Genomic DNA, 11,087 nt, shown 5'->3' with positions numbered 1-11,087 from the left:
AGAGCTTGGGAAGCTGAAAAGTCCTTGGACTGGCATAAGCAGTACTCAGCAACAACTAAAAGCATCAGCGTGTTATCAACATTCTTCTCCTACTAAATCCAAAACACAGCACTGTGCCTGCTACTAGGAAGAAAATTAACTCTATCCCAGCTGAAAACAGGACAGCTACCTATCTGGGACTGGATAGAATTACCCAGCACAGATGAATGACAATAGCTACTCCAGAGATTTTAGGTCTCCTACCACGCCTTCTCTTCTCCATGCTCAGCAAGCTCTCTGCTACCTCAGCCTCCCCTCACCAACCAAGTGCTCAAGCCCCCTCACCGTCCTGGCCACCCTCTGCTCAACTCGCTCCACTCAGTCGAGGTCTTTCTTACATTAGAGCCCAAAACGCAACCCATTATTTTAGATGCTGTCAGGCAAGTGCTGAGAAAGCGGGATCGTTGCTCCCATTGATCTCCTGGCTATGCGCCGGCTCATGTAGCCCAGGATGATGCCGGTCCTCGGTGTCCAGGAGCAGTGCTGGGAGTCTCACCTGTTTTGAAGGGGTTACTGCAAAAGCACCTTTCCCTTGGCCGTGCTTTTGGGCAGCTGCCTGCCAGGGGCGGAAGCATGCGTGGCGAGACAGGGCTGGTTGCTACAAAGCCAGCTGTCATCTGGGGCTCTGGGTGGACATGTGTCATCTTGCCCAGCCATGTCCTGCAGCAGTTCGGCAGCTCTCCTTCATTGTCTGCAAGTCTCTCTGCAGCCTTTGCTGCTGGTCACCGCACTGCTTTGGAGGGCTCCTGGACAGTCCTTGGAGACACTCGGGCCACACCCGCTGCCCCTCTTCCTGCCCTGAGTCTCTCCCTGCCTCCCTCTCCCCAGAAACTTTTCCAGCAAGCCCTGGGCACAGACAGGGAAGGAGGATATGCACTGCCTGCGGGCCTGTGTTGTGTGTTGACCAGCACTAAGCACCTACCAGCTGTTCTCTTGATCTGCTGTCCCAGAGGGATGGGGGGAGAACTAGAAGAGCAAGAGGGCAAAATACGCTTGGGTCACGATCAGGCCAGTCTAAAGGGAAGGGAAGGGAAGGGAAGGGAAGGGAAGGGAAGGGAAGGGAAGGGAAGGGAAGGGAAGGGAAGGGAAGGGAAGGGAAGGGAAGGGAAGGGAAGGGAAGGGAAGGGAAGGGAAGGGAAGGGAAGGGAAGGGAAGGGAAGGGAAGGGAAGGGAAGGGAAGGGAAGGGAAGGGAAGGGAAGGGAAGGGAAGGGAAGGGAAGGGAAGGGAAGGGAAGGGAAGGGAAGGGAAAAAAGAGAAAAATCCAAGAGGACAAAACCACCTCGCAGCAGCAGACCGATGCCCAGCCAGTCTCTGAAGAATGGCTACTTTGGAAGGACTGCCCACAGTTTTATTGCTGAGCATGATGTCAGGTCAACCGTCCTGGCTGTGTCCCCTCCCAGGTGCTTGCCCACCCCTAGCCTCCACTGTGGGGAGATGCAGAGTGAGAAAGAGGGGCGGCCTTGATGGTGAGCAAGCACCGTGCAGCAACAGCTAAAGCTTTGCTCTGTTATCTGAACACGTTTGAAGCACAGCACCGTATGGACTGCCATGAAGAAAATTATCTCCATCCCAGCCAGAGCCAGTGCAGCCCGATTCCCCCATTCCCTCTCCTGTTGTCCTCTGGGTCTATTTTCTGCTCGAGTCTCCTCCTCCAGCACAGTGGTGGCCAGGGCAAGAGGAACTGCCGCTCCGCCTCTCTCCTCCCTTCTTGCCCCCTCCTGGCCACTTCCCAGGACCTGGTGGGGCTGCTGCCCTCCCAGGGCCTTCCACAGCCCAGGCTCCTCAACCACCATCAGCAGTGGCCACACGCCCATTTCGCAGCATGTGCACCGAGGCCAAGAGGGCACGTCTGGGCAGGGGCTCAGCAAAGCTGGGCCTGATGGCCAGGGGCTCTGGTGGTGCCATGGATGCCTTCCTCACCTGCAAGGGACAGAGCCCCAAAGGCACTTTGGCTGCATCCAAAGACTTACAGTCAACGGCTCAAAGTCCAAGGGGAAACCCGTGACCAGTGGCGGGGTCCATACTGGGACCAATACTGTTTCATGTCTTCATCAGTGACAGAGACAGTGGGATTGAGTGCGCCCTCAGCAAGTCTGTGCATGATGCCAGGCTGCGGGGTATAACTGATACGCTTGAGGCGAGGGATGCTGTCCAGAGGGATCTGGACAGGCTTCAGGACTGGTCCTAGGTGAACATCAGGAACTTCAACAAGGCCAAGGGCAAGGTCCTGCACCTGCGTTGGGGCAATCTTCAATATCAATGCGGACTGGAGGATAAATGGTTGAGAGCAGCCCTGCAGAGAAGGACTTGGAGATACTGGTGGTTGAAAAATTGGACATGAGCCAGCAATGTGCGCTTGCAGGCGAGAAAGCCAATTGTACCCTGGGCTGCATCACAAGAAGCGTGGCCAGCAGGCTGAGGGAGGTGATTCTCTGCCCCTAGTTTGCTCTTGTTAGAGCCCACCTGGAGCACTGCATCGTGTCTGGGGTCCCCAGTACAAAGGAGAAATGGCCCTCTTAGGTCAGTTCCAGAGAAGGCCTACAAAAATGATCCGAGGGATGCATCACCCCTCCTATGAAGAAGGGCTGAGGGAGTGGGGGTTTTTCAGCCCGGAGAAGAGAAGGCTCTGGGGAGACCTTATTGCAGCCTTCCAATATATAAAGGGGACTTATAAGGAAGTCGGAGAGAGACTTGTTATCAAGGCCTGTAGTGATAGGACAAGGAGCAACAGTATTAAACTGGGTAAAATAGGGTAGATGCAGGTTGGACATAAGGAAGAAATGTATTGCGATGAATGTGGTGAGACACTGGAAAAGGTTGCCCAGAGAGCGATAGGATGCCCCATCTTGGAAACGTTCAAGGTCAGGTTTGACGGAACTTTGAGAAACGTGGTGTAGCAACAGATACCCCTGCCCGTGGCAGGAGAGTCGGACTAGAGGACCTTTAAAGGTCTCTTCCAATCCAATCCATTCTGTGGCTGTAAGATAATATGGTTCTATGACAAGGCAGCCCACTGCACTGTGTTCCTCCCTTTGAGAATGCTATGGTTAGGATGGGTTTCCTGGCCTCTCTTGGGAAGCTAGTGCCGATGTCTTGTCAATACCACATTCCCTCCTGACGACATGCATCACAGTGTTGAGCTTCCTGAGGAAAAAGAAAAGGAGTGCACATCAAAGTGGATGGTAGTCACTGAACTATGTCGGCTAATTCTATCCCGACCCAAAAGGGCAGGCAAATTTACAAACTAGAGGATCACTCCATGCACGAATTAGCATACTCAGCGCAAGCCTGTGGTGACAATCAGTGCAAAACCATCCCCACCAACCCCTTCCCAGAAACAGACCCAAGCAACATCTCTTTCCCTAAGCATCTTAGGTAAGCAAGGTCAGGGGAAAGGATGAGACAGAAGCGGAAGCTGGGATGCAGCAGAACTTTAATGAGTCAAAAGAGGGAAACAAGGTGAGGCCTCAGAGCAGGCAGCAGCTTTAGCAGGGGAGGCATGGTCTGCCGCGGTAGCAGCTGCCAATGCCGGAGAGGCCAAAGACGGAGAGGCCGGAGCCCCCGGAGTTGATGGGCACTCCCGCAGAGCTGAGGATGCTGCCAACGGCAGCGGAGGTGGAGGATCCGACGGCGGTGCTCTGCGGGAAGGAGGTGAGGATGGGGCCGGGCAGGGTCACCACCACGGGGGAGGGCTGGATGACGACGGTGGAGTCCTGGCACTGCCGGACACAGGGCTCATTGCAGCTGTTGGCCAGCGGGGTCGGGCCGCAGGGCCCGCATGGAGGGCATGGCAGGCACGGGTTGTAGCAGGACATGTCTTGTGGCTGGAGGTGCACCTGTGGGAGAGGGCAGGGGACAACAAAGCACGAGGGGTAGTTGAAGAGCAGCCTGTTACCCCGCAATGAAGGAGACCCTTTCCCCCAGCCCAAATGAGCACCACGAAGAGCGACCAAGGCCAGGGAGGTCCCCACCTAGCCCATAGCTCAGGAGACAGACGCCTCAGCCAAGCCCCAACCTCTCTCCGTGCCACACCTTCTGCTCCCTTCCCTCTCCCATGGCAAGCAGCCTCAAGGCCCAGGATGGGACAGAGCGGCAGGTATGCACTGAGAAGTCACGGAGGAGGTGCAGGAGGACGAGAAGAAGGAGAAGGAGGTGTAAGACAAGAAAGGGCTTCAGACTCACCTTGTTCCCAAGGAGATGGAGGCAAGAGGAGCGGGTGAGAGAGTGAGGAGAAGGCCCCGCTTTTATACTGCACCCGCACCGCCTCAGGCCCACAGTCACTGCACGCGGGCAGTAATTTTCCAACAGACTCACCTCCAAAGCAAACTATCCTACCTAATGGCACGGGTTGTGTTTTGGTTTCCGTCAACGCCGTCATTTCACTTCCTCATTTCTGAACATGCCTGGTGTGCGATGCCGGCTCCTTTCGCGTGCCAGTAAGAGATCCCAAGGATATCCCAGTCAGAATTGTGTCAGCATGGGCAGAAGCCAAGCCCCAAGTGGTGGAGGGGTCTTGTGCAGGCAGGGGAAGTTGACTTGGGGCAGTGAAGTGCGATTGTTTGCAACTCCCTTTGCAGGAAGAGGCCCAGCTCTGCCCGGCGCTGCCCACAGCAGCGGAGCACCCAAAGGCCCCTCTCTTTAAGGACGTGCCACGTGCTTCTCTCTCCTCCCTCTCTCTGAGCTCGCTCCGATGGTCCCTAGCTGTGGCAGCTCCAGGCAGCCAGGTTGTGCCAATGGTTTCAGCTGTCTTCCTCTCGCTGTCCTTTGGTCTGGGGAGAACATCTGCCAGGCTGTCTGAGTATGCAGGGTTGGGGTTAGGAAAGCCAAAGGCCACCTGGCGTTGAATCACGCAAAGCATGTGGAGGGCAACAAGAAGGTCTTCTTCCAGGTCGGTCAGCTACGAGGCTTGGTCAAAGACAGCTGCAGCGCTGAACGGAAGAGGGCAGGGGTTACAGGAAAGGTGGAGGTACTCCGAGGGTTCTTGGCCGTGGTCTTTCCTGGTAGGACTTGCAGTCGAGAGAAGACTTTCCCACAGTAGAGGAGGATCAGCCCTAGGAATATTGAAACAGATTGGACTGACCAGAGTACATGTGACCAGATGCCAAGCACCCAAGGGAGTTGCAGAAAACTCTTCCCCACTGTGTGGGCCTCATCTCTGGGTCTCAGGCGCTGCATCTTCTCCTGGCATTAGTGCTTCAGCATGCCTTCTTTCCCATGCCCCAAAGGCCTCCTCGGCCAGGAGCACAACCCAGCACCATTGCGGAGGCAAGGAAACTTGCCCAGACTCCCCAGCCAGCGAGGGCTGTCAGGACCGTGCAGTGCCACGTGCCTGCGGATGCTCAGGGAGGGGCTGTGCTCAGAAGGGCCCTGGGTACAAGAACAGCTCTCAGACTACATCAGGGAGGTGATGCACTTCCCTGCCCTGCAGACACGGAGGCAGCTGGGACGCGTCGCAGGAGGGCAAGGGAATGCCTTCAGTAGGCAAGCTTCCTGGGACAGACTCTCCCTAGCCGTGGCGAGTCACAGTCTAATTTTGGATTGGCCGTGTGTCAGCCTTTTGGCGTGAGGCCAAGCCAGGAGGGCGTGCGCTCTGCAGGCTTGTGTCCCACGTGGGGCTGAGTTCCCCTCTGGCCAGGGCAGCTCCATCCATAACCCTGGAAAACTGGTCCGGGTACTGGGCTGTACCCGAGTACACAGCTCCAGGCAGCCCCAACGGCCATGGCCCTTGGGATGACCTTCTTGCTGGCACTCCCACAGCTTCAGGAGCTCACAGGATGGTCAGCGTGTTTTGCAAAAGTGTCTCCTGCTGGTCAGGGTTCCAAAGCGTGCGGGCAACGTGCGTGGTGGTGTGAGGAGAATGGGAGGAACAAGGTGCTGTCCCGAGCCCCAACACACTCCCCTGGTAGTGAGGAGGGACCCAACTCCACGGGGCTTGTTGAGCAATCATGGCATTCGTGAGGGCAATGCTGGTGGGACGCTATGTGCACCTTCCTGTAATGGGGGTGGAAAACAACCTCACAGAGTTCCCCAGAAACATACCGCTGCCTGCACAGAGCCCTCCAGCACTCGGAGCACATCTGCCTGTACCGATGTGTTCCTACCTGGGATACATTGGAGCCTTTCATCTCGATACTTGAAAGGAGCGTCTGAGGCCTAAAGGGCATGTCAAAAAATGAGGAAACGTAATGGCAGCATTGACGAAACCCAAATCCCCACCTGTGCCATTAGGTAGGATAGTTTGCTTTGGAGGTGAGTGTGCTGGAAAATTGCTGCCCGCGTGCAGTGACTGCGGGCCTGGGACGGTGCAGGAGCAGTATAAAAGCGGGCCCTTCTCCTCACTCTCTCATCCGCTCCTCTCGCCTCCATCTCCTTGGGAACAAGGTGAGTCCGAAGCCCTTTCTGCTCTTCCTGCTCGTCCTCCTTCTCCTCATCCTCCTCTAGGATTTCTCAACACAAAACTGTCGTTTTGTCTGAGTCTGGGTCATGGTGCTGCTTGTCATGGGAGAAGGAAAGGGGTGGAAGGTGTGGCATGGAGAGAAGCTGGGGCTTGGCTGAGGTGTGTCCTGAGCTATGGGCTAGGAAGGGATCTTCCTGGGCTCGGTTGCTATTGGCAGGGCTCTCTTGGGCTGAAGGAAAGGACAAGCCCTGGGCCTCCCGACAACACCTCCAGCTCTCGGCTCCAGCTCATGCTTTTTCTCCCTCGTGCTGGAGTGACAGGCTGCTCCTCACGCACCGCTCATGCTTTGCTTCTCCTGCCCTCTCCCCCAGGCGCACCTCCAGCCACAAGACATGTCCTGCTACAACCCGTGCCTGCCCTGCCGGCCCTGCGGCCCGACCCCGCTGGCCAACAGCTGCAATGAGCCCTGTGTCCAGCAGTGCCAGGACTCCACCGTCGTCATCCAGCCCTCCCCCGTGGTGGTGACCCTGCCCGGCCCCATCCTCAGCTCCTTCCCGCAGAGCACCGCCGTCGGATCCTCCACCTCCGCTGCCGTTGGCAGCATCCTCAGCTCTGCGGGAGTGCCCATCAACTCCGGGGGCTCCGGCCTCTCCGGCTTTGGCCTCTCCGGCATTGGCAGCTGCTACCGCGGCAGACCATGCCTCCCCTGCTAAAGCTGCTGGCGATGGCCCTGGGGAAGGCCCCCAGGGACCCACAAGATGGTGCCGGACCAGGGATGGAGCATCAGCTTGCTGCTTTTCCGAGGGGCTCAGCATGCCCAGCACCCCTTGCAATAGGGTGGGGCCAGCCTGCGCCCTAGGAAAGCACGGCCCATGCCTGCCTTTCCCCTCTTCCTCCCTCTCCTTTCCCTCCATTTTTCCTTGTTCTCTTGTGCTGCCCCGGGCTGCGAGCCCCACAAAGCCGGCGTAGGGAGGACCTGCCGGCCCTGCTCCCTCTCTGCGGCAGGCAGATGGACACCAGGCGTGATCTCTGCCACAGCCACGGGGCGCAGGCTTTTATCTGTCCCTGCTGCTCCTTCCACTCATAGTGACCTCATTTCCCTCCTTTGACTCATTAAAGTTCTGCTGCATCCCAGCCTGTGCCTTTGTGTCATCCTTTCCCCTGCAGACGCTCTCCCAGGAGGCTCAGGGGCACAGATGTGGGGATTGTTTTGCAGTAAGTGTTAACACAGACATGCGTGAGTGTCCTTAGTCGTGCACAGGGCAGCCCTCTGCTTTATCAATGTTGTTGCCTATCTGTGGCTGCATAGAATTTTCCAACGTAGTTCAAAGACCATAGCTACTTGAGAGATGCTTTGAGGTCTCCCACCAAAGCCTTCTCTACTCCACACTCAGCAAGCACCATGCCCTCAGCCTCTCCTCCCCAACCAAGTGCTCAAGCCCCCGCACCATTCTGGCCCCCCTCTGCTGAGCTTGCTCCACTTGGTCAAGGTCTCTCATAGAATCATAGAATCATTTAGGTGGGAAAAGACCTTTAAGATCGAGTCCAACTGTAAACCCAACACTGCCAAGTCCCACTAAACCATATCCCTAAGCACCACATCTACACGTTTCTTAAATACCTCTAGGGCTGGTGAGTCAGCCACTTCCCTGGGCAGCCTGTTCCAATGCTTGACTACCTTTTCACTGAAGAAATTTTCCCTAATATCCAATCTAAACCTCCCCTGGTGCAATTTAAGGCCGTTTCCTCTCGTCTCATCACCTGCTGCTTGGGAAAAATGATGGGCATGCGCTTTGCTACAACCTCCTTTCAGGTTGTTGTAGGAAGCGATAAGTTCTCCCCTCAGCCTCCTTTTCTCCAGACTAAACAACCCCAGTTCCCTCAGCTGCTCCTCATAAGACCTGTGCTCCAGACCTTTTACCAGCTTCCTTGCCCTTCTCTGGACACGCTCCAGCACCTCAATGTCTTTGTTGGAGTGAGGGGCCCAAAACTGGACACAGTATGCAAGGTGCGGCCTCACCAGTGCTGAGTACAGGAGGACGATCCCTTCCCTAGTCCTGCTGGCCATGCTATTCCTCATACAAGCCAGGATGCTGTTGGCCTTCTTGGCCTCTTTGGGCACGCTGCTGGCTCATATTCAGCTGGCTATTGACCAACTCGCCCAGGTCCTTTTCTGCCGGGCAGCTTTCCAGCCACTCTTCCCCAAGCCTGTAGCGTTGCATGGGGTTATTGTGACCCAAGTGCAGGACGCGGCACTTGGCCTTGTTGAACCTCATACAAGTGGCCTCGGCCCATCGGTCCAGCCTGTCCAGGTCCCTCTGCAGGGCCACCCTACCCTCCAGCAGATCGACACTCCCACCCAACTTGGTGTCATCTGCAAACTTACTGAGGGTGCGCTCGATCCCCTCCTCCAGATCATTGATAAAGATATTAAACAGAACTGGCCCCACTACTGAGCCCTGGCGAACACCACTTGTGACCAGCCACCAACTGGATTTAATTCCATTCACCACAACTCTTTGGGCCCAGCCATCCAGCCAATTTTTTACCCAGCAAAAGGTACACCCATGCAAGCCATGAACAGCCAGTTTCTCCAGGAGAATGCTGTGGGAAAAGGTGTCAAAGGCTTTATTGAAGTCTAGGTAAACAACATCCACAGCCTTTCCCTCATCCTCTAAGCGGGTCATCTCATCATAGAAGGAGATCAGGTTAGTCGAGAGTGGGATTGTTGTTCCCATCAGTCTCCTGTCTACGCTCCTGCAGCGTAGCACAGTCCTTGGTGTCCAGGAACAGTGCTGGGAGTCCCACTTCTTTTGCAGGGGTTACTGCGGAAGCAAACTGTCTTGGCCCTGCTTTTGGGCTGCTGCTTGTCAGGGGCTGAGGGATGGCTGGCTGCTGCCAAGCCAGCAGCCAATCGGGCCTTTGGGCAGACGTGTCATCGTGCCCAGCTGTGTCCTGCAGCAGTTCAGCAGCTCCCCTTCCTTGGCTGCAAGCTTCTCTGCAGCCTTTGCTGCTGGTTGCCACACTGCTTTGGAGAGAACCCGGAGAGTCCACACCCACTGGCTTTCCTCCTGCCCCAAGTCTCTCCCTGCCTCCATCTCCCCAGGAAACCCTGGGCACAGACAGGGAAGGAACAAGGTGAGAAGGACATGCGCTGCCTGTGGATCTGTGTGGTGTGTTGACCCCAGCCGGTACTAAGCACCCACTGGCCCTTCTCGCTGGGTCTGCTGTCCCAGCGGGATGGGGGCAGAATTGGAAGAGCAAGAGAACGAAATACCCTTGGGTCAAGATCGAGACAGTCTAAGAGGGGAAGGGACAAAAGAGAAAAACACAAGTGGTGCAAAGGCAATCACCCACCACCTAGCACCAGCAGACTGATGCCCAGCCAGTTTCTGAAGAATGGCTGCTTTGGAAAGACTGCCCACAGTTTTACTGCTGAGCATGTTGTTATGTGGGACGGAATAGCTCTTCTGTCAATGCGGGTGAACCATTCAGAGGTCATTTCCTGCTTGATCCTCCTTCCCCAGCACAGTGGCAGCCAGGGCAAGAGGAATTGCTGCCCCTCCTCTCCCCTCTCTTCCTCTCCACTCCTGGCCAGGAACCTGTAGGGCTGCTGCCCTCTCAGGGCCTTCCACAGCCCAGGCTCCTCAACCACCATCTGCAGTGGCCACATGCCCCTTCCATAGCACGTGCACCGAGGCCAAGACAGAACGTTTAGGCAGAGGCTCAGCAAAGCCGGGCCTGATGGCCAGGGGCTCTGGTGGAGTCGTGGATGCCCTCCAAACCCCCAAGTGGTAGTTCCCAAAGGGGACCCACTGCACTGTGTCCCACCCTACCCTCCTTTTGTGAATGCTGAAGGCTCCCCATGTACCCCACTCACCCCTAACTTCCCCAGGGCACACATTCTCCTCACCCTTGGTGCTACAGTGTCCACAGAAGAGGCAGACAACAATCATTCTTATGTCTGACTGCCAGGTGGTGGGGACATAGTTGTTATCTTCTTGATTACATCCATAGGGATGTGACGACATCCACCCTGCCATTTTACTCCCATGAAATGTATCTCCTGTGCAGGTCCGTTGACCTTGCTTCATTTCATGGCCAATCCACCTTCCAGAGGACTCAGAATTGTTCTTTTGCCCATCTCTAACCCTTCTTCTCCTTTCTTGCCCCACATGATGGGGCAACTGAGCTGCAACTAAACTGACAGCCTTCTTGCGTGGCCCCTTCTTACCAGCTGTCTTCCTCCTCAGTTCGTGTGCACAGGCTTCCGGCTTAAAGGTGGGCTCACTATCGCATGTCCTCAGTCCTCCCCCGGTCATGCAGGAAGAACCAGAGAGGGCCACACAGCATGGTCTTGGGGTTCCCTTTCCCACTGACCACAGCAGGAGGGGACTGGCTCCATGGGACACCCTGCACAGCTGAGGTACTGGCCTGTGGTGACAAGGAGGGAGGCAGATGTTCTTCAAAATTTCAGAGACAGGAAGATGCTCTCTCCACAGTTGGTGTATCCAAATCTGGGCAATACGTTGGTGCCAAGCTGTTAGTATATGACACTGCTGCATTTTGGACTAGCTTTTTCACACGGCCCCTGTACTCAGGGCATTCTCCAGGCCTTTGGAGACCTTTTTGTCATCAAGACCACCGTAG

The 11,087-nt window shown here is 56.0% G+C and overlaps 1 protein-coding gene across 1 annotated transcript; it reads right to left on the bottom strand.

Annotated features, from left to right (window-relative positions):
• Window positions 1–3,525: 3,525 nt before the first annotated feature.
• Window positions 3,526–10,468, bottom strand: LOC142595293 (uncharacterized). The gene is made up of 6 exons (XM_075723039.1): window positions 10,351–10,468; window positions 6,380–6,477; window positions 6,142–6,193; window positions 4,994–5,091; window positions 4,223–4,366; window positions 3,526–3,876 (listed from the first exon to the last, which is right to left on the bottom strand). The coding sequence occupies exons 1-6, from the start codon at window positions 10,466–10,468 to the stop codon at window positions 3,526–3,528; spliced, it is 861 nt and encodes a 286-aa protein (XP_075579154.1).
• Between the last annotated feature and the right edge of the window lie 619 nt (window positions 10,469–11,087).

This window comes from Pelecanus crispus, chromosome 18 (genome assembly GCF_030463565.1).
Source record: "Pelecanus crispus isolate bPelCri1 chromosome 18, bPelCri1.pri, whole genome shotgun sequence".
Taxonomy (NCBI): domain Eukaryota; kingdom Metazoa; phylum Chordata; class Aves; order Pelecaniformes; family Pelecanidae; genus Pelecanus; species Pelecanus crispus.
Note: the sequence above shows the minus strand (reverse complement) of the source record. Positions and strands in the feature narration are given on the sequence as shown.

Bases quoted from the DNA above. Each gene is read 5' to 3' on its own strand.
- LOC142595293 (XM_075723039.1), bottom strand. From the start codon at position 10,468: ATGTCGTCACATCCCTATGGATGTAATCAAGAAGATAACAACTATGTC. The intron at 6,194-6,379 runs GTGAGGAGAAGG...CATGCCCTTTAG, and splicing joins CGAGAGGAGCGGATGAGAGA to GCCTCAGACGCTCCTTTCAA. The intron at 5,092-6,141 runs GTAGGAACACAT...CAATATTCCTAG, and splicing joins AAGGCTCCAATGTATCCCAG to GGCTGATCCTCCTCTACTGT.